The 21,538-nt window shown below is 40.9% G+C and overlaps 1 protein-coding gene across 2 annotated transcripts in view; it reads right to left on the reverse strand.

Annotated features, from left to right (window-relative positions):
- Positions 1–21,538, reverse strand: part of SPOCK1 (SPARC (osteonectin), cwcv and kazal like domains proteoglycan 1) — a 412,787-nt gene that overhangs the window by 172,471 nt on the left and 218,778 nt on the right. For both annotated transcript variants that reach the window (XM_081185601.1, XM_081185602.1), the window contains exon 4: positions 9,889–10,003. In XM_081185601.1, the coding sequence (XP_081041727.1) occupies positions 9,889–10,003 (115 nt within the window). The remainder of the gene's footprint in view (positions 1–9,888; positions 10,004–21,538) is intronic.

The raw sequence follows: 21,538 nt of genomic DNA on the forward strand, positions 1-21,538 counted from the left end.
CATCACTGCCAGCTACGTCACAGTTATCATAACTCAGTAGCGGATAGCATGATGCTCACCTGACCTCTGGACATTCATGCTGCTGTTGCTTACTGGGAAGTAGAGAGGCTAGGGTGAGACGGTGGGGAGGCTGGCATGGTGGTGGTGCATTTGCACTACCACGCCAACCTCACTGCCACCTTGCTCCTACTCCTTGCTTCTGGTCAGCAGCAGCAATGCAGCCAACAGGAGGGCAGGGGAGTGACAACACTCCCCCATGCCACTCACAACTGTTACAACTATCAATATGTTAAAAACATTATGGGGAATTTTAGGCAGCATGTCCCTATCACAACGAACCATGGAATTATGGAAGCTCTCTTCTTGCTGGAAACATTTTAGTCAATTGACCCAATGGGTCAAAGCTGACAATTGACATAGTAGAATCAGTTACATTTTTGTGACCCTCAAACTAAGTCTTGATAGTCTAGCTGAGGAAAGAACTAGGAAACTGGCAGACAGAGGTACCTTGTATCAGAGCCTTATGCTGATTCACCAATTGTGACTTTCTTTAGAGAAAGTGGATCTTGCACAGTTATACATGCCCTGGTTACTTTATGCTGGACTACTACAATGCACTTTATGTGGGGGTGTCACTAAGATGGTTCAGAATCCACAGCTGGTACAAAATGCAACTGGCTTGAATGCTGGTGGGAGTCAAATAATTGGAGCGTATAACGGTGCCTAATATTCCAGTGCATTTCTTTTTATTATTATTTATTAAATTTATATGCCAACCTTCATCTGAAGATCACAAAGTGGTTTACAGTATAAAAACACAAAATACATACGACAACAACAATGACAAAACAATAACACTCCACAACACATTAAAAAGGCCATAGACTGTTAAATCCGCCAAAGGGCTGGGCGAAAAGGAATGCCTTTGTCTGGTGCTTTTCTGCTAGGCCGTGTACAATACTTCTTTCAACCTTGCCTTAGAGCATCATGTCTGGTCTCTAGTTTAAGCAAGAGTCATGCTGGACAGCTTTTGTTTTTACAGCCAAGAAATGTAGAGTTGGGTATACAGGGAATTGGTGCAATTTAAAATGGTGAGAACCTTCAAGATTATGTCATGACTGCCTTTGTATCACTTTTTGCCCATGCTGGAAACTGATAGGTGTGATGGGTGATGTTTATTTTGAAATGATTATTAATAATAATGTAGTCAAACCATGCAGTAATGAAACATGAAGGTTGCTCAACGAAGCATTCATCAGTCAAGAAAATGTCAGAGTTATTGCAGCATGTGTAATCTTAATTCTCTCCCTAAACACAAAAGATGCACTAAAAGAATCTTAGCATATATTTACTAGCATAACCTTTTTATTGCTCTTTAGTAGTGGTCTCTCAAGATTTGTCCAAAGGAAGACACTTATGACAACCATCTACTTACAACTAATTTATAGTGATGTCCCCAGTGTGAAAGGAGTTCACATTGCCCTTTTCTGCTCTTAAGAGCTTGATGATAATAAGACAAAAACAGGGGAAAAGACAAAAAGCATTCAAATCAAAGAACCAGTTTTGTGGATTTCTCAGCTACAGTTAACAACACACTGATAACATGACAACTATCTACTGAGTTCTGAAATGGGCAAACTGTTAAGATTAATATTAAGATAATGGCTAGGGAAGATAGCCGGACAAGTAAGAGCTTGAATGAAGAAGAAGGGAGAATGCTTATTGGAAGCAAAACACTGAAGTGCTCCAACTACTGACCTGTATTCCTTCTAGGATATTTTGGCATAATCAACAGAGATGTTTAGGTGCAATGATGGGTAAAATCTTCCTTATTATTCTTGTCAAAACTGGCACTACATCTCTAGGGTCAGGAATTTTCATGAGGGTAGGGTTTTCTTATTTGTTGGTTCACAAGTGAGTTCAGATCCTTACTGCACCTTGTTACCTGCTCCCATAAAAGCACACACTGCATTTTTCCATGTACAGTGGTACCTCAGGTTAAGTACTTAATTCATTTTGGAGGTCTGTACTTAACCTGAAACTGTTCTTAACCTGAAGCACCACTTTAGCTAACGGGGCCTCCTGCTGCTGCCGCGCCGCCAGAGCCTGATTTCTGTTCTCATCCTGAAGCAAAGTTCTTAACCTGAAGCACTATTTCTGGCTTAGTGGAGTGTGTAACTTGAAGCATATGTAACCTGAAGCGTATGTAACCCGAGCTACCACTGTATAAGACTATATTTCCCTCCAATTTTTTAAAGTTTAAAATTGGGGGTCATCTTATACATGGAATGTTGCGATTATTTATTTCTTAATTTTGAGCTCAAAAAATAGGGGTCGTCTTATACATGGGGGCATCTTATACAGGGAAATATATGGTAACTGGTTTTTGTTTTTTTTTTGCAAAAGTGCATATGCACAGACGTTATCATGTGTCCTTTCTACACATGTACATGGAATCCAAAGCATACTACACTCAACATATATCTTTGGATGTACAATAGGGCAAATTACACTTACATTAACATTAGAAGCACAGAATCATAGAATTGGAGAGCTGGAAGGACCCCAGAAGGTCATCTGGAATCTCAACACGGTGGCCCACCATCCAATTTGAAACCATACCAGACCCTGCTTAGCTTTGCAAAATGTGCTAGCAGTTTTATTTCTGGCACTTCCAAACACCCTAGCATCAGGGAGATTTATCAGCCAGACAATAATTCAGTGTTTGGAATTAAATAATGTAGAAATGTATTACAACATTAGAAAAAAGATTGATTGGTATGCAAACTATTTCAGAAGTAAAAGAATGGATATGCTGGCAGCTTAAATTAGAGCAGCAATCTCAGGTTTAACTTCAGAAGCCAGTAGAGGAAAGGATCTAACACAAATGGTGGAAGGAGGGCAAGAGATACCAGGCAGGCATGCAAGGAGTTAAACCGGAGTTAGAGGTTAGACTTAAACAGTGCTGGCTGGGAGCAGGCTTGGCTTAACTTGCTTAGAGGAATAGAGGAGGAAAGAGACAGTGGGGAAAAGAAAATTAGAGCATCCCTTGATGAAGGCTTAGAGAGAAGAATTCAGGCCCAAAGTGAACAGAACATAGAGTAACAAAAAGGAAGAAGAGATACTGTGGAGAAAACTAGGAGGGGGAGGCAGGCTGACTAAGACTGGGGAAAAAATCTGTGGAGATCCCTCATAGTCTCTATGCTGAAGATTCAAAGAAGAGAAGTTTTAAATCTTAGACTACATAAGGAGAGGAATTTACACAGAACAAAGGAAGAGGAGAATCTATGGCACTGGGAGGCCCTAAAGTTATGTACAGTGGTAGCTCAGGTTAAGTACTTAATTTGTTCCGGAGGTCCGTTCTTAACCTGAAACTCTTCTTAACCTGAAGCACCACTTTAGCTAATGGGGCCTCCTGCTGCCGCCGCGCCGCTGGAGCACGATTTCTGTTCTCATCCTGAAGCAAAGTTCTCAACCTGAAGCACTATTTCTGGGTTAGCGGAGTCTGTAACCTGAAGCGTATGTAACCTGAAGCGTATGTAACCTGAGGTACCACTGTACTGTAAACCAAATGGTTATTGCTTTCTTGCTGAGGGCAAAGGAATGTTGTGGTGTAGAAATGATTCGGTGTACCTACTTTCAGCGGAGGATTCTATCCCTAATGGGTTATTCCACATCAAATCAATGCAAAAAACAAGGGTTTTGTCACCCACCATCTTGGATTTTGATGAAACTTGGTCATCATTGGTTATGGGGAAAAAATAAATAAAATGTACACAAGGGTATCTTGTGCCGAAGTTCTCAAGAGTGACAGACAACGCAGATTTAATGAAATTTTGAAGTGCTATAAAATTAAAATCATTTGAGATAGAGGGGAAAAATTTAAGGGGGGGGTTCTTTCAACCATAAGGGAAGGGTGTAAACCAAATTTCATCAACATCCGAGATGGAGGGTGACATGACCTTGCTGAAATGATGTGGAATGACCCATATGCTACTTGGCACTCATGTGCCTTCCAGTGGCGCTGGTGCATGCCATTTCCTCCTTCAGGAATTGAAGATGACCAAGACTTACCTGCAAGTAAGCCCCATTGCTAAGCTTACACTGTAAACTAGGAAATATCAGGGGTGGCTTAATTAGGCAGTAGAGAAAGGCATTGGCTTGCATACCCACTGTGTGCATTTCATTGGTCAATTTCATCAAGGTCAATAAATGCCAAGGGAAGCTTTCTTGCCCTGGGTGTTTGTGCTTTGGCTTTGCAAGCTTTCCAGTTAAGTATTGAGATTTCTAGAGCCAAGAGGCATGGGACACATGTAAAATGAATACTTGGTAACAACATACACATCTCTCCCCTTATGAAAAGATTATGATTATTCACAATGGTGAGGCTTAATTGCACATGGCCTCCCACTTAAAGAATTGACCAACTTACTGTTTCTCATCTAGTTCCCCCATACAAAGTCTTGCCCACCCTGCTTAGGATAGAAAGTTCTGGTTTGCTACAGCACAGGACACTGGCTAATGTTCCACAAAGCAGTCCTAATAGTGAAACATCTTGCACAATGAAGTGCCATCTTTCCACAGAGCTGCTACAACTATTTAGAAATCACAAACATTCATATTGGGGCATGTACTGCATTTTGCTACCAAATCTGTAAAACATGGATGTTTGTTCAATCATATTGTTGCAATGCAGTAGAACTGTACCACAGTACAACAGTGAAATAACTTCCTAATTGCCAGAGACGTGTTATTATTTTTTAAGATGAAAGAAAAGTAGATTTGAGGCTTACATCCTAAAGGACTCCCCAGTTGCCCTGGAATAAGCTAAAGCATTCAGATAGAAGGATAACACATTAGACTTGGGGAAAAGGGACTTTTAGACAATAAAAGGCAATTAGACTGTAAGTCAGGGGTGAGTGGACTTCTTGCTTGTGGGATCTACTTTATTTTTCCCCAGGACCCCAGGCTGAAACAAGCTGAAGCCAAGTACAAAACAGTGGCTTAGAAGTAAGGAGCAGGGCACCTCTGAAGAATTTGTCTTCAGTACCAGAGCTGAGCTCATGGCCCTTTCACACAAAAATCCATTCTAGGTTTCTCCCAAAGCTTTCTTCATTTCAGCAGCCTAATTTGGAATAAAAATGTTTCAATTGCTAGACATTTTGGAGTCAGAAATCCTTGTTGAGTGACTTCAAATCACCCAGAAATCTACAAACGTATTCTGATCTACCTTCTGCCCACTCCTGCTAGAAACATTGTGAAGCACAGCTCAGATAATATTAAGGAATATCAGAAAATTCAAAAAAAAATCTTAAATTTGGAATCTAAATACTTTTACTTAGAAATAAATTTCACTTCCCCCAAAAAGTGTGTAGGAATCCAGACCAGCTGTATCTACAGCTGTTCTGGAAGTGAACTGATAAAAGGTGTCTCTACTAGAAGTATTTTTCTAAAGGAAATCAACAATCTGACTCAAATAACACCTTCAGCGTTGCCTACTATTGAACTCATTCATGTCTCAATGCAGAAATGTACAACAACTAACATACTATATCTGTAACATAGTTAAAATTCAACCAATGACATACTTTCAAATGGGGCAATTGCAGACACCATTTCTTGTATTTTAAAAATAAACTTATCAAGAGCATTTAACTGAACAAAACTGCTGCAAAATAGGTCCAAACAGAACCTACCCAACAGACATTTTATTGCAATTTTCCATAAGCAGAGAAAGAACCAAAATATTTGATATTTCTAGCTGGCTATTATTTCTTTGTCATAAACTTTGAAGCTCCAGTGCATAGTAATAAATTGTCTAGCCATCTTGTAAAATAGGCAAAAGATTCAGTGCTTTATACATCTTTCTGCTTTTCAATATGTTTCTCTTCTTTTCTTTTCATGTCTGGTAATACATTTTTCCTTGACCTCCAGATCAACTTTCTCCTGATCATATAAACCATAATCGGGTACTTTTAAATGTACAATTGGTGAGTACTAATGGTAAAGTATGGAACCTACTGCAAGGAATTAGATTATAAATATAAAAAGAAGAACTTTTAAAATGCTGAAGTCAGTCCTGGCCCGCATTGCACTTCCAGTACATGTGCAAATTTCATGTAAATTAGGAAGTATTATAAGATAGACCGGAGAGGAAGAATGCTTACTGGTTACTGCTCATATGTTCATTTAATGAAACCAGAATATATTCTCTCCACTCTTCCCCAGCTACAAAGAAATCTGATGATCTTTTCCCCCATAAGGGATGAATCCAATATTTGAATGTTCTCTTTGGGTTCTAAAACCAACTCTACAGCAACAAAAGTTTAAAGAGCTCTAAATCTCAAAACATAGCAGTATAAATAAAAATGTAGTAATGAGCACTCTCCTTTTTCTTGTAACTTGGAGTGTAGCTAGAGAAACTGTACATTGGCAAACACATCCCAATAACAGTAGTTTACAGAATTGTTTTCTTTTGAGCCACTGAAATTTATAGAATGTCTCCACAGGCAAGGGAAGCTCCAGCCTTTGTTGGTGTAACTAGAATTACAACATTCCCATACACAGTGGATGAAAAAGAAGTATGTACAGGTTTAACGGAAATGAATAGGAACATTGATACATCTAGCTCATGACTGTCTACGCTTAGCTACTCACAGCAGTTCTCCAGGGTTTCAGACAGAAATACTTGTTCAGGCCTATCTGGAGATATCAGGGAATGAACAAGGGGCTCTCTGTATGCAAGACACATGCTGTAACACTGAACTCCAGCCCTTCCCTGGGAATATCACTTCCTGCACTGCTCAGCCTCAAAGGCTCTCCCAAAGGGATACAGATCCACTCTCAAGTTTTCCCTTGGGGTGTAGAAGTTAGAGGCTCAATTTGGATGTAATAACAAATCATGGTTTGTCAGTATAATAATGTGGAGCACTAAGATTTGGGCTTGCAGGCACTTGCCTACTCTTCCTTCACAGGTGATGAGAGTTTAGATGCCTTAGCGAACAATAACTTTACAATTTTGTCCAAATACAACTAATTGCAGTTTGCACAAAACATAGTTAGCTCTCAAGGCAGTATGGCAAATCATGGTTTGATCCGGGTATGGGATCCTGGATTGAGGGAAAACTATGGTTTGCGCTAACCATATTTTGCTACATTAAGAGAAACAAGCCAAGTATTATTTACTACAGTTAGAAGGGGAAGCTTCTAAGCTCCTTCCCAAACATGCAAAGGAAGAGAAGGAGGCTCGGCACCCTACCTGGTTGTTTGAATGTAGTTCCAATAGTACTTTAATACAGAGGTTTTCAACCTTTTTGGGTCCATGGTTTCCTTGACCAACTACATACATTCTGTGGCACCCCTGTGAGGCTCAGGAGCCCAGTTATGTCACCCCCTGTCTGCAGAGCTGGCAGCTCCTCAACCCTTTTTGAACCCTTCCTTGTGCAGTGTTCCCTCAGCCTCCTCTCTTTTCCCCTCTCCCTGGCAGTCCAGCTGACACTCCTTGTCTCTGAGCTGACCTCCCACCACAAAGAGAGGTGCATCCTCACACTGCCCCACAGGAGCCTGGGAAGCACCCCTGGGCCAGCCCCAGAGGCACCATTCGACTGGGGAGTTTGTAGCCAGGCTTGCTGCAACGAACAGCTGTGCAAGGTTTTGGGAGGCAGAGATGTGAGACAGCATCAATGTAGGGATGGAAGGAAAGAGGAACAGAGGCCAGTGTTGCCTGCAGCACCCCGACCAACATTCAAGGCACCCCAGGGTGCCACGGCACACTGGTTAAAAACCACTGCTTTAATAGATTGAAACAAAGATTTAGGACATTTAAAGTATTTCTTCACACAATGCCTATGAACTTAAGGAATTTGCTACCACAGATGTGGTAAATGCCTTTAAATGTGGATTAGACAGGTTGATGGAGGATGCATCTCTCTGTAGCTATGGCTCAAGATAGCTATGTGGAACTTCCAGCTTCATTATACCATTGAATAACAGTTCCTGGGAAACAACCATGGGAGAAGACAATTGACGAGTCCTGCTGCTGGGCTTCTGCAAGCATCCAGCTGGATTGACTGCCTCTCCCCCTATGAACTGACCTGGATCACCATTGGAGGCCCTTCTTCGTGTGCCTCCTCCATGAGAGGTCTAGAAGGTGGCTACACGAGGACAGGACTTTTTTGCAGTAGCTCCCTACTTCTGGAATGCTCTCCTGAGGGAGGTTCACCTGCCACCTTCATTATACACCTTTACGGTGCCAGGCCAAAAACTGCCTTTTCAACCAGTCTCTTTCGTGTGTGTATATGTGAGTATGATGGTAGTGGCGGCGGGGTTTACTTTGTTTTTCTTCTTGTTTTTCTTATGTGTTTTGTGTTTTTATCTTGTATTTTAATGCTGTGAACTGCCCTGAGAGCTTCAGATGAAGTGTGGATACAAATTTAATAAATAAAATATAAATATAAATATAAAAACCATAAATAGCTACTCATTTGTATGTTGCTCAGAATTAAATGAGGAATGCCTCAAGAATCACGCGCTATTTCACCTTGTCTTGGCTATAAAAAGGAAAGGGTCAGACATTTAATACATGGAAAAACTGCGCCCAAATGAGTGCTTGGACGCAAGTCAGCTCTTAATTAACATTCTGGTAAAGCATGAACATAAAAGAGTGAAGCATGGGTATGTATAGGTGATTTTTAAAAAAAGATTAATGACACATTGTTCAATTTTATAGACTTTATGTTCAACAAATCTTAAAAGAAAATGCAAATGGTGTCTATATATGTGTGTGTACATATATATATACACACACACAGGAAGGAAAAAACTAAAAATAACACACTGTTAAAACCCATCCAGAAAGCCTAAAAAGGAGACAGAATGCCCCAAATGCTACTTCATCTCTTTAAAGTGGTCAAGGATAAGAAATTATTGCAATGATTAGTATCTTCCCTTCCTAAATTTTCCTTTTAGGCACAGTTGGATGAAACACCCTGTAGATTAGGAGGGAAGCAACTATAGTTTAGCATGCATGGGAGAAATGACTTTGCAGCTTCTATTTGCCACAGGGAGCTAACTAACTAGTGGAATTAGATTTTTTTTTAAGAAAGAAAGAAAGATTAGCTTCACTTCTTTGGGATAAATGCAGTTACCAATGCTGCCTGCTGCCTCTCTACTCAACAGAAGGCCTTGATTTGCAATGTAGGAGGACAGATGTTTTATCTGGGAACTTGTCCAGATCTTTAAAACATACGCAGATGCATACACGCACACACGTTCGCACTATTTGCCTCTTTGGTCCATAACAAAGGCTTCAACAGCATTGAGTCAATATAACAGACAAATTGCTGGATACTTAATACTGTCAGGATCGAGTTCTTGTAACACATGGACATTCTTACATTTTATCTTCTATATTATTCTATATTTTATATTATTCTCAGAAGCCTCTTTCTCATACACTTGCAATTAGAACTGAACCCACATTGGTGGCACTGAGGAGACTTTTCACTGGTCCTTTTGACCCTTGCAAAAAACATGATAATTTTCTGAGAGTTGCAAACAGAGTTTGCCTACTGTGCAGGGTGAACAGTGTTGAGGGAGAGAAGGACTGGGCCCCTGTGGTTCAAACCAATTCTTCCTGTTTTGCTACAAGAAAATGAAACCACCCACACAACATATCAAGACTGGAACCATCTGATTGTCTCAATTATGGGGAAGCCTCCCTTCTTCTTCCTTCTTTCCTCTCTCTCCCAAATCAGGAGCTTCATTTCCTCTCACTGACATTGGCTATGTGGTGCCATAACATCAGGACACTGATAGGTTCAGCTCCCAGAATATTCTGAAAACCAATCAGAGCTGTTTAATTGAAACTATAAATCACAACATTCTTACCTGTGTACCAGTTGTTTGCGACTTACACAAATGGCTGTCTCGTAGTCATGAGTGACACACACTTTATGTGGGCTGCACTTTACCTTCAAGCATGGGTCTTTGGAAGGATCAAGAGCTATTAAAAGCAAGATATAAAGAAATAGTTTAGAAAATTATCTCTCCTCCCTCATTAGCCAAAATAATGAGCCAAGCATCTCATGAGGAAACACTTTTCAGTGTAAAAATGTTTACCCCATTTATCTTCACCACTCTGCAAGAAAGATTATGCTCAGATACAGTCCAATGTACTTTATAGCCATCCAATTAGGATTCAAAGCTACATAGATCTGTTATCCAGGCCCTGTGTTCTAACCACTGCAACATCACAGGTTTTTTGCTAGTTACATAGACTTTTGCTTGGATCTGCAGAATCACAGAACTGTACACAGCTGGATGAATCCACCTCTTGCCTCCCAATGCCACCATTTAAGTGGGACATAACTATTTATTATTAGATCATACATAAGTACAGAGCCAATAGCAATTGATATGATAAATAAAAAAGTAGTGAAGGTGCCCTACTGCTCAGGGTGAGGAACGGAAACAAAAACAGGCTGCATGAAAAACTAGGTGCCGAATAACAATTCTCCCTGGACTCCAAAATATTTGGCATGAAAAACTGCTTTCTGTATCCATTATGCATTGTTCCTTTGATTTTAACATCCACATCCTAATTGATTTTTAAAACTATTTTTAGATAGATCACTCTATATTTTTTTAAAAGAAGAATACTGCTTAGAATATCACCAGTCTATCATGCATGGAACTCTGGACTGTAGCAAAATGCCACAGTTATCTATTGAAATAACAATTGTACAGCCAGCTACTTAATGATTGCTACTGTGCAGCAGGACATGTAGTGATTGCTCAGCCCCATATAATAGAAGCAGTCTTGTATTACTACAATGTGTGATTTCTTGTATTCAGCATAATTCTAAAATCAACAAAAACACAGCATGCCAGATCTAGCTAGTGCCAGCATGACATGCAAATACTAGTGTAGAATAGAGATACTATCATTATTGCAGCAATCACACCTTTAAACATTAACTCACAAAGAATCCAAAAGAACCTTTGAAGTTCTCTGTACACACATGCGGATGACGCTCCATTTGCCAGTTAAATACAATTACACCTGGGTACCCATCTCGGCATAGCAAGGCAGCACCGATCCAGGATGTAGATTCAAAGGAATTAATAAATGTCATATCGTGGTTAAACTGCAGGCTGTCTTTTTAATTCCACAGAAAGAAAAATAATTACAAATCTGGAATTTTGCCAGGACACAAGGATTAAAACCTTTTCACATCCAAAAAAAGATCTCGAGGGACTGTAAGCAGCCCACTGATGTTCTGCCAACAATTAGATGGGGCTCCTATGAAAATGTCCCATTTAGCTTATGATAAACCTTTTTTGTATGCAGCATGAATATGTGAACATAACAGAAGGGTAGAAGAAGGGAAGTGTCTGAAACTCAAGAGCAGTATTATTATTGGACCAATTTTTGCATTGTTGCTTTCTATCCAAGCTACTTCAAATACACTCATCCTGTGTGGATACTGAATGCACCAGGCGAGCACGGCATCCTTCTTGCATGCTCTGCCTCCAATGTCCATGTGTTCACTGTCAGTGTAAGTCTATGAATGCATGGCTGAATGTATGAAAGACTCCTCAGTGCATTCAGAAACTCTTATCACCTCCTGGACAAATGTCTGGACACTGGAAGACACAGCCAGCAGGTCTTTTGCTGCTTCCTCATCACTTGCTGAATGAAGTTAGGTAGGATGAAGTCCGTGGGCTTGCCCTGGCTTTCACTTTGAATTGCAGCCGTGGGTGGGCAGTGGACAAGTGGGTGACGGGTGGTATGCAAGCAGGCATTGGTGGTTGTTCTGCCACCCTCCCAAACTGCTGTCTAGTGCAGAAGGCTTAACGTGCTGCATGTTCTATCAGGCTTTGGGCTGCTCACTCAATGAGAGACAGCAGTATGGTCCTGCTTCCCATTCATGTTATTTAGTGAAATTGTGCAGCCTGAAGCAACTGACATTTATTACTTCATTTATCTTTAGAATAACAATGTTTGAAAGGTCAGTATTGCTATCCCTCTGTTGTAGAAGAGGAGAGGGCCCGAGAGTCCACCCTCCATGGCCTTCTAAACCTTCATTGTTGAGGTGAGAACTATTGTAAATACAGTAATATTTCTAAGTTTCTACTACATTTTTCAATACAATTTATTATTTGGAAAAATGGAATTCATGGCATGGAAATGGTTTGTTTTACTTTCAAGCATTTTAGAATGTGCTTCCCCACATTAAGTGCTACACTGAAATCTTTAACTCTTTCTGACATTCTGTATAGATTTCTGAGTAAATATATCTGCTGAGCCATAAAGAGTGCATAAATTCATGTTCTGATTAACTGAGAGCCATCTTCCAAGAAATTTTAGAAATGCTTTTCTGTCACTCTAAAACTGTGCAAATAGTATTTCAGAAGATGTACCACATGCATATTAGCCATGGCATGGCATCCCAGAAGAGTCACACCAATTAATCTAATTACATGTCAATTTAATATGCAGAATAGCTGCACTTTGCCACCTATGATACATATTCACAGCATTTCACAGAGGTGAATGAGTTCCTCACATTGGCTTTCATCTATTCTTAAGGGGAAAACTGCATGCTCTCAGATGTATGCTTATGAGGCACAGGGATAAATTATGTCTGACAAGGATAAATTAGTAGTGGATAGAAAGAGGAATGAAACCATTTGAGACTTTGATCATCTGACCCTGTGAGAAATGTTCTGGAGCCAAATCTCATGCAGTAACCATTCTCAAGCCAAGTTTCATTCTGCCACCGCTCAGAAAGATGCCATTCCATCCTTTACTAATATCTTCCCTTTTCTATCTCATTTTTAGCCCTTTAGTAAATCTCTACATCAAGCAGGTTTCAGCAGAAAGACACAATACACCAGATACTCAAAATTCAGGTAGCATTGGAAATGAGGCGTGACAGGCAATGTAAAATAGAAGGTGAAAGACCAGAAATTTGGATTACAAACAACTTTGCTCATAAAAAAGTGGAGTTGGATCTGGCTGGTGGGCTGGATCCTTACCTCCCCCAATAGCAAATTTGATAGGAGAGCGGGTCCTCCCATTTGTCAAAACCTGGTGTCAGATGACAACTTCAAAGGAGCACCAGTGGAGCTGATTAACACTGATTGCACAGGACCCCTTTGAAGTCTGTTTGCAGGTTTGCATTTAAACCATATCTGCAAAGAGATAGGAAAGTACTCCATTTTCAGGTGTGGCTTGAACTCAAACTATGCCAGCAAACAGATGTTTTTCATTTCCAATTGCAGAGTTAGCTGGAGAACAAACTGTGGCTGCAAATGGACTTTGAAGGCATGGTATCAAGTCAGGCATTGCAAGGGCCAACAATCAGCTGATACTGTAAAATGTACACAATCAGTTATTTTGTCATAATGACTATCTTGTATATTGTTGCTGTTTGCGCATGCAAACCCTGCCCCCCCCCCAATTTCTAAAAGAACCCATCAGGATGAACTGTTTAAACTGTCAATCCAAAGCAATAATACACAAGGTAGGGTGCTGTTAAGGAATAAAACTAGTAATTGCCAGTGCTAACCTAAACATGCTTACTCAGAATTAAGTCTCACTATGTTCAAGGCAGGCTTACCCTTTTGCTTTGGAATAATCTTAATTTAACTCAGTGGGACTTACTTCTGTGTAGACATGCACTAGATCGCACCGAATAATTGCTCCTGTGAGCCCAAAATACACCACCCACAAAGGAGGTCACCCATTACCCATTTGCATTATTTACTGCTCTGAGCCTTGTGTCCTTAATGCCAGACTTCACTGGGGTGGGGAATTTTTAATTTGTCTCGCTATCACGCATGACTGGATCTCACTGAATCACTCCTGATGCAGCGGTGCAGCAAAATGATTGCCCATCAGCAAAGAAGCATCTCAACACAAATCACTCTTCAGAGCTTGCATAATTCAATTGGGAGAAGTGTCAGAGATGGGACACGAGCAGCTGTCTGTGGCCCAATGTCTGCTATCTGAAGAGTCTGCTTGCCCTGTTGTTCAGGATCTATTTTAAACAGAGATAACTGTTTTGTTGTCCTTAGGAAGTATGATGACTTGCATTCTCAACACTTGCCCAGCTTTGCTAACCAGAACTGCCAAGACAGAATAGAATGGGTGGATGGAGAAAATGCCAGCACTGAAGGAAGAAATGGTTCAACCAGTTAAAACAGTGGACTCTTCTGATATGGCCAACTACTGGCCAGTCAAGATTTATTTGAATGAAGTGCCTCATCACGTGGCTCAGCTGTAGATGATTTTAGAAAAGATGGGGTTATCTAGATCCATTTTTGTCTGGGTTCCAGTCTTGTGAATACTGACTGCACAAATACAGGAGAAGTGTGTGTTTTGGTGCTTAATCAAGAGTTACAGAAAACAAAGGCGCCGCCTGCGTGCTTCCCATGGGCATCCGATTGACCACTGTGAGAACAGGGTGCTAAACTAGATGGCATGATCCAATAGGCCTGATCTTCTGAAATAGGAGAGCTATTTCCCACTGTCTAGGTTGCAGTGGGATTTATGGTACTTATGGTATAGTGTCATTTAATTTTTCAGGACTCTCAATGGCCAATTCAAAAGGGCGGTATAGTGAGGCTTTGGTTAGAACAGGAGAAAGGCTTGGAATTTATAATCTGAGGAGGTCCCATACTAGCTGAATAGTGACAGGGGCCACACACTTGTCCATCAGTGGAGCATTTCAATGGGAAATTTTTAAACTTTGATCTGCCTGGTTAGCTACATCTCTATTAGCTTTCCTTCCCAGGGAGGCAAAATGGAAGCATTTGAGTCAAGGCACCTGGAGTGGGCACATAAAATGGTGGAGAAAGTATGTGCATAAATAAATACACATGTGAAAAATCTGAAATACATACACAAGCACAAATGCACACATTGCTTTTATAAGAAAAGGCACTTACTAGAGCGGCCCCCAAGTTCCACATTCATATGCACATTAGCAAAGTCTGCAGCTATTCTGGAATAGTTACCTAAGAAACAATCACTGGAACCTTTGTTTGTTCCGTATTTCAGCTCAGTTATCACCAATACAGTGGTGCCTCGCAAGACGAAATTAATCCATTCCGCGAGTCTCTTCGTCTAGCGGTTTTTTCGTCTTGCGAAGCAACCCTATTAGCGGCTTAGCGGATTAGCGCTATTAGTGGTTTAGCGGCTATTAAAGGCTTAGCGGCTATTAAAGGCTTAGCGGATTAGCGGCTAAAAGGCTATTAAAGGCTTAGCGGCTTAGAAAAAGGGGGGGAGCAAAAAAAAATCGGAACACTCACAAGACTTTTTCGTCTTGCAAAGCAAGCCCATAGGGAAAATTGTCTTGCGAAGCAGCTCAAAAACGGAAAACCCTTTCGTCTAGCGGGTTTTCCGTCTTGCGAGGCATTCGTCTTGCGGGGCACCACTGTATTAACTTTGCAGATGACTGTCTCACAATTAGCAATTTCCTCAGTCCCCTCTCCCAGAGCTGAGTATTGTAGCTGCTCAGTGTTGGCTCAGGTATTTAGAACTACAATAGTGTTCTGCATTAACACCCCTTTGAAATGTAGGCTGGGTAACTGAGCACAACTGGTTCAAGTGTACTGAATATGGTACATTTAGCACAAGTCACTGGAAGTCTTCAAAATAAACATTTTAAAAAGTGTCAATAGTTTTGGCACCTTAATACAATTAAGTCTGTAGGAGAAGGTAATGAGAAGGTGGATCAGAAGTTCATTATGGGGTTAAGTGCCAACCTTCCATTAGTTTCCATTAAGGAAACATTTATGTATAATTTGAAGGAACTTGTAAACACAGGTTCAGCTTAGCTGTAAGAAGAGTTTGGAAACAAAACCCTCCGTTGCTGACTCATCACAGCACTTCAGATTCATTGCTGCATAGCAACATTCAAATTTATCACTTGTCTCCTCTCATGGATAGAAAGAACAATAGCTGAAAATTAGACAAATAAAAAATGCTTCACTTATACAGTGGCACCTCGGGCTAAGTACTTAATTCGTTCCAGAGGTCCGTTCTTAACCTGGAACTGCTCTTAACCTGAAGCACCACTTTAGCTAATGGGGGCCTCCTGCTGCCGCCACACCGCCGGAGCACGATTTCTGTTCTCATCCTGAAGCAAAGTTCTTAACCCAAGGTACTATTTCTGGGTTAGCGGAGTCTGTAACCTGAAGCGTATGTAACCCAAGGTACCACTGTAGTTTAGGATAGATTTCTTTATATTCAAAGTAGCAAAGTACTTGGGCCTATGCAGAATGAACTGGAGAGCTTTAACTTATTTATATACTTGAATCATAAATAATTTCCATATCATTATCATGGTAAGCAGATGAACTTCTGATTCTCCTCATTGTTAGGAATGATATGGCTAGACTCCAGCTCCCACCAAGCCAATGATCAGGAATAACAGAAATTGTAGTTCAACAATTTATGGAGGGCACCATATTGGCTTACCCATTGCTTAGCCAGAATAAGAAAAAAACCCCCAAAACTGTCATACCACCATGGTACTTAGCTCCACTAACTTGGGATGCACAAAAACAAAAAGGTGGTATTTTCTTTCTGATTATTTGAGCATTGAACACTTCCTAGGACTGATAGTACTTCTCTAGCACCTTAAAGGATTACGCTAGGTCACTCTTTTAAGAGACAACACCTCAATCCCATCTGCCTTGTGAATAGGATAAGAGACATTTTCTGAAATATGTTAATGATAGATCATGTGTCATTAATCAGTTTCTAGGAGCAGATGCTCATCATCTGTAGGGGAAGGCAACCCATGGGAAAAAGATTAAAGAGAAACAAATCCTGTATTTTGTCATCACAGTTCTTTGTGTCCTAAAGCGTTGAACGTGAAAGCTTTGAAGCGAACAGTTGCAAATCTCGGCACATAAGAAGAAGAGAAGGAAGGAAGACAAGAGCATGAAGGATTTATTCATGAAGACCTGGCAAGAGAAATGCAAATAAGTGCTATAATAAGGTGGTACAGCAGCTCACAGTGGTGATGTTACATGGATAGTTTCCTTGCTGCGCTTCAGTTTTATGAAAGAATAGTCTAAATTTTGCCACGCCACTCAAAGGAAGCACCCTTTACCACCGTGACTCAGAATTTATTAATTCCTTTCCACAGAATTCAAACAAGGCAACGTTTCCACACCTATCCACCCTTCATTTGTATGCTGGTATCAAAGAAGCCACCATACCTATATGCTGGAGTTGCATCTACCACGTCAAGATACATAATTTGTAGAAACAATTCTGAGAGACAACAGGGTGTAATATATAATCTAATATCTGAGCAGAAGATTCCTGCAGTGTTTAGAAATTATTGTAAGCTGTCTCTCTCTCTGTGGGTGATTCTCACTAAAACTGACAGAGAAACATAAGGCCATATGTTTGCAAAATGGAGGAATGCACAGACTGTTCTATATTCACTCAGTATACGATGTGGTGTTTTCTTCAGAAGAGCAGTCTGTTGCCATCAGAAGCAGAGTCATTCCCAATCCAATTTTCGTTTGCTTGCATAAGTAGGCCAGGAGTCAAGGCATGTGACTGATCATTTCATGCAGATTCTTTAATGGGAATATAACCATTGATTTGAATAAAATAAATAAATAAATAAATAAATAAGGTATTCACCTCACTTTTTACTAAAAACGACAGCTCGTTTTGGAAAGACACATTTACCTTGTAAAGTTTTTATGTTTTTTCTGAGGCCCCAATAGGAGATTTGAATTGTGCCTACTGATTTTTAAACACACAGGTTTGCTTGGCTATGATTACATGCTTATTTTCTGGTTGCTCGTGAAATACAGCAACATTTTCAGTAAAAAAAATTGCAGTGAAGCAAAATACTTGTGCTGTGTGTCACGTGAACAAGCAACTGGTCTACAGAGTCCTTAACCTGCGACTGACTCCTTTTAATGCAGCGCTCTCACATGAGCGATACTGTAAGTGCTCCAGGAGTAAACTAAAGGCTGAATTCAGTGTTCTGCTTGTGCAATGGGATTTCACCTTACCCTCCTCCCTTCTGCAGACATTCTTGCCCCCAGAATCTGCCCAGAGTGTTCCCCAAGATGGGAGGCTGCAGGGGAGGAGGAGGCAAGAAAGGCAAAATGCTGTTGTATGAGCAAATATCCATTCTGCTTGTATATTGGATCCAATCTTATATATGTGTGCAAGTGCTGCGTGCAGGGAGAGGGCAAACCACAGTTTAAGAAACTGTACATGAATTGTACATGAACTGTACATGAATTGTGAGGTAGTATGAAGCCCTTCATGGGGTCCCGCCCCCCAAATCTTGCAGAAATTGCTCTCCAGGGGAGCTGGTTTTGACTGCATCCTTGAGTCAGTTAATATTTCCTTCAACCAACAGACATCTATTACAACTGTGGTTCTTTAGTACTTTTCTTCTGCTCAGTATGGAAGGAGCTCAGAATATTAAAATGTGTATTCTCTCTTGGCTTGGGAATTGTTTTTTGGTGCCCTTTTGTGATTCAGAACTTGTGTAGCAGCCACCCTTCCATAGCTTTATCCCAAAGCTCTGTGGTAATGTTTAAAGAACCGGCACCATATGGGTAGTGCCAGTTGTACAAATCTTTCCCATACAGATGTCATTCAGCTGGTATCAGGGTGTATGTGTCTGTGTGCACCAGGCATAGGCAAACTCGGCCCTCCAGCTGTTTTGGGACTACAACTCCCATCGTCCCTAGCTAACAGGACCAGTGGCCAGGGATGATGGGAATTGTAGTCCCAAAACACCTGGAGGGCCAAGTTTGCCTATGCCTGGTTTGCATGCACACACACAGTGGGTCATAAAATGGGTCATAAAATATATTTGTGTAGGGTGCTAGTGGCAGGGCAGAAAAGGGAATTAAAAGAATAAAAATAACACCTCCCCTGAAAATGTGAACTTTCTTTTTCTTTGGTGGGAACATAAAGGGTTTGCCAGGCCTGTGAAATTTCACTAAGTTGACCAAGATGAAACAATACAAATTTTCACAACAGATGAGAGGAATTAAGAACATTTCACAGGAATGTCATGGTTGGGAGCAAGTTTAAACTCAAGGTCAACAACTCACTTGATATAGAGTTTCTATGGCTACCAAAACCTGCTGAGAGGCCACACTGGCTGAAAGGCAGGCAAAAGGTCAGCTAAACCCAAGGCAAGATTAAAAGATTCTTCCATCTATGTACAGTGTTTCAAATTCCTGTCCAAAGCCAAGCTATCCAAGCAAATTTCTGGCTTCAAGTATTAAAGGGTGAAATGCAGGGAGAGCATATTCTTTCAGTGTTTTCCAGCTGACCTTTTGTTATTCATAGCTTTCTAAGCCCCTTATTAAATCTATAAATCCTCTGCAGCTCGTTCTCAGAGCTATCGAAATAATTGGGAAGTAAACGCCAACAACTGTACTAGGTCCTTAACAAACTACCAACCAGAATTTGTTATAGGTAGGTATATAAATAAATAAATAAATAAATAAATAAATAGAAACACATACATACACACGCAATGCGAGCTGCATTTCAGACCCCGACTTGTCTTGCCTTCTTATGATCCAGAGAGCAGAACATTTTACTATGAATAATACAGGCTGCTTTGTCCCTTACCTATTGCAAAATGAGTAACTTAATACAAATCATTGCCGGACAAAGAGCTAACAGCAGTGCTTGAACTACTTTCCCATTATATTTCATGCTTATATATAGCTGCTATAAAGACAGACATAAGACCTGAGAGAATTTTTTTTCAAGTCAAGATAGTAGAAATCCTTTGGAGGGCTCGCATAATAAGAGTATATTGTAGCTCTAGGATATGTTTTAAACACCCAACACAGCAAATCTATTCTTCATACATGTGAGGGTGATAACAAATAAATACTCCCAAAAGCTTTCTGCGATAGAGGCACAATTCTACAGAACTTTATAACACACTTGCAAGATGATTTATGAACTTGATTTTGCTTCACAGCCATCCTTTTATTAAGAAAATCCATCCAGCTTACAACGATACAGTATAGCTTTTCTTTAAAAGCCGGCAATCAAAGGTAATATGGCATTATGTAAACACTCTCTGTTTTCAATATTGCCCTACTGTAACTAGCATGATCACTCCAAAGCAAAAGGACTTTTATATAATGAAATGTCAAGAAGAGTTGCCTCAAATAATCCCTTTGAAATTGTTATTGGTGTAAGACAAAGAAAGAACATCTGTTCAGAAATGACTGAAGGAAAATAATGTTACACACTCCCTATTTCCTTGAGCTCTGAGATGTTCCAGGAGCAACACTCCTCGGGTTTGGCTTCCTTTTTGGAGAAAATATTCTCAGGAGCTTATGGCATTTTTTGTAATAACTGATTTATTAATAAATATACAACTAGAAATTAAGTGGAAGCAAGCAGCATACTCACTCCCAGTAGGCACCAGACCTGCTACCTCATATCAGACCCCCAAGGCAAAAAAAAAAAAAAGGTAAAGGTAACGGACCCGTGGACGGTTAAGTCCAGTCAAAGGCGACTTTGGAGTGTGGAGATCATCTTGCTTGAGGCTGAGGGCGTTTGTCCACAGACAGCTTTCCAGGTCATGTGGCCAGCATGACTAAACCACTTCTGGTGCAACGGAAGACCGTGACGGAAGCCAGAGCGCACAGAAACGCCATTTACCTTCCCACCACAGCTGTATCTATTTATCTACTTGCACTGGTGTGCTTTTGAACTGCTAGGTTGGCAGGAGCTGGGACAGAGCAATGGGAGCTCACTCCATTGCGGGGATTCAAACCGCCAACCTTCTGATCAGCAAGCCCAAGAGACTAAGTGGTTTAGACCACAGCGTCACCCACATACCCAGTGTGTCTCAGCGCTCACGACCAGTGTGTCTCAGTGCTCACAACTAGCTTTCAGCTTTTACTCTAGTTCTATTTAGGGATTGAAAATCACATACACACTACAGCACACCATAGCCCTCCACAAGCTGAAGGATGAAGGTCTGAAGTGGGAGTCTCCTGTACTTGTGGAAACATCTAATGTATTTAGAACGTTGCAGGTGGTGTGTCTGAATGGGTGGGGCTTGGCACCACACCCTTCGTTGGCATCTGTCAGTCTCGAGAGACAATGGAGGCGAGCACATTTGGGGGTGAGGTCATATTGGATGGTTACAGCACCTGTTGTGGCTGTAAAGACAGCTGGGGCAGATGATGTTGTGCTGTTGCAGACGCACCACGGTGTTTCTTCCCCATGCTCCTCCCAGCAGTCATTTCTCATCTGGTTGCTGCTACGGATGCACGAATTGATTGCCTGTCTCCTTGACACCACACCCTTACTCTCAGGTGATGGGGTTAATGGGGGTGTGACTTACAGCTTGGTGCAGTAGGCTATCTTCCAGCCATGCAAAGAGGTTTCTACAGCTGCCCCACATCTCCCCTCTTGAGGCAAGCAGAAGCATGATTAGAAATGCACTCAAGGAGGCCACAGAGCAGGGTCAATGAAGATTGTGGCCTGGGGGTT

The sequence above is a fragment of the Podarcis bocagei genome, assembly GCF_964188305.1.
Source record: "Podarcis bocagei genome assembly, chromosome: 2".
Taxonomy (NCBI): domain Eukaryota; kingdom Metazoa; phylum Chordata; class Lepidosauria; order Squamata; family Lacertidae; genus Podarcis; species Podarcis bocagei.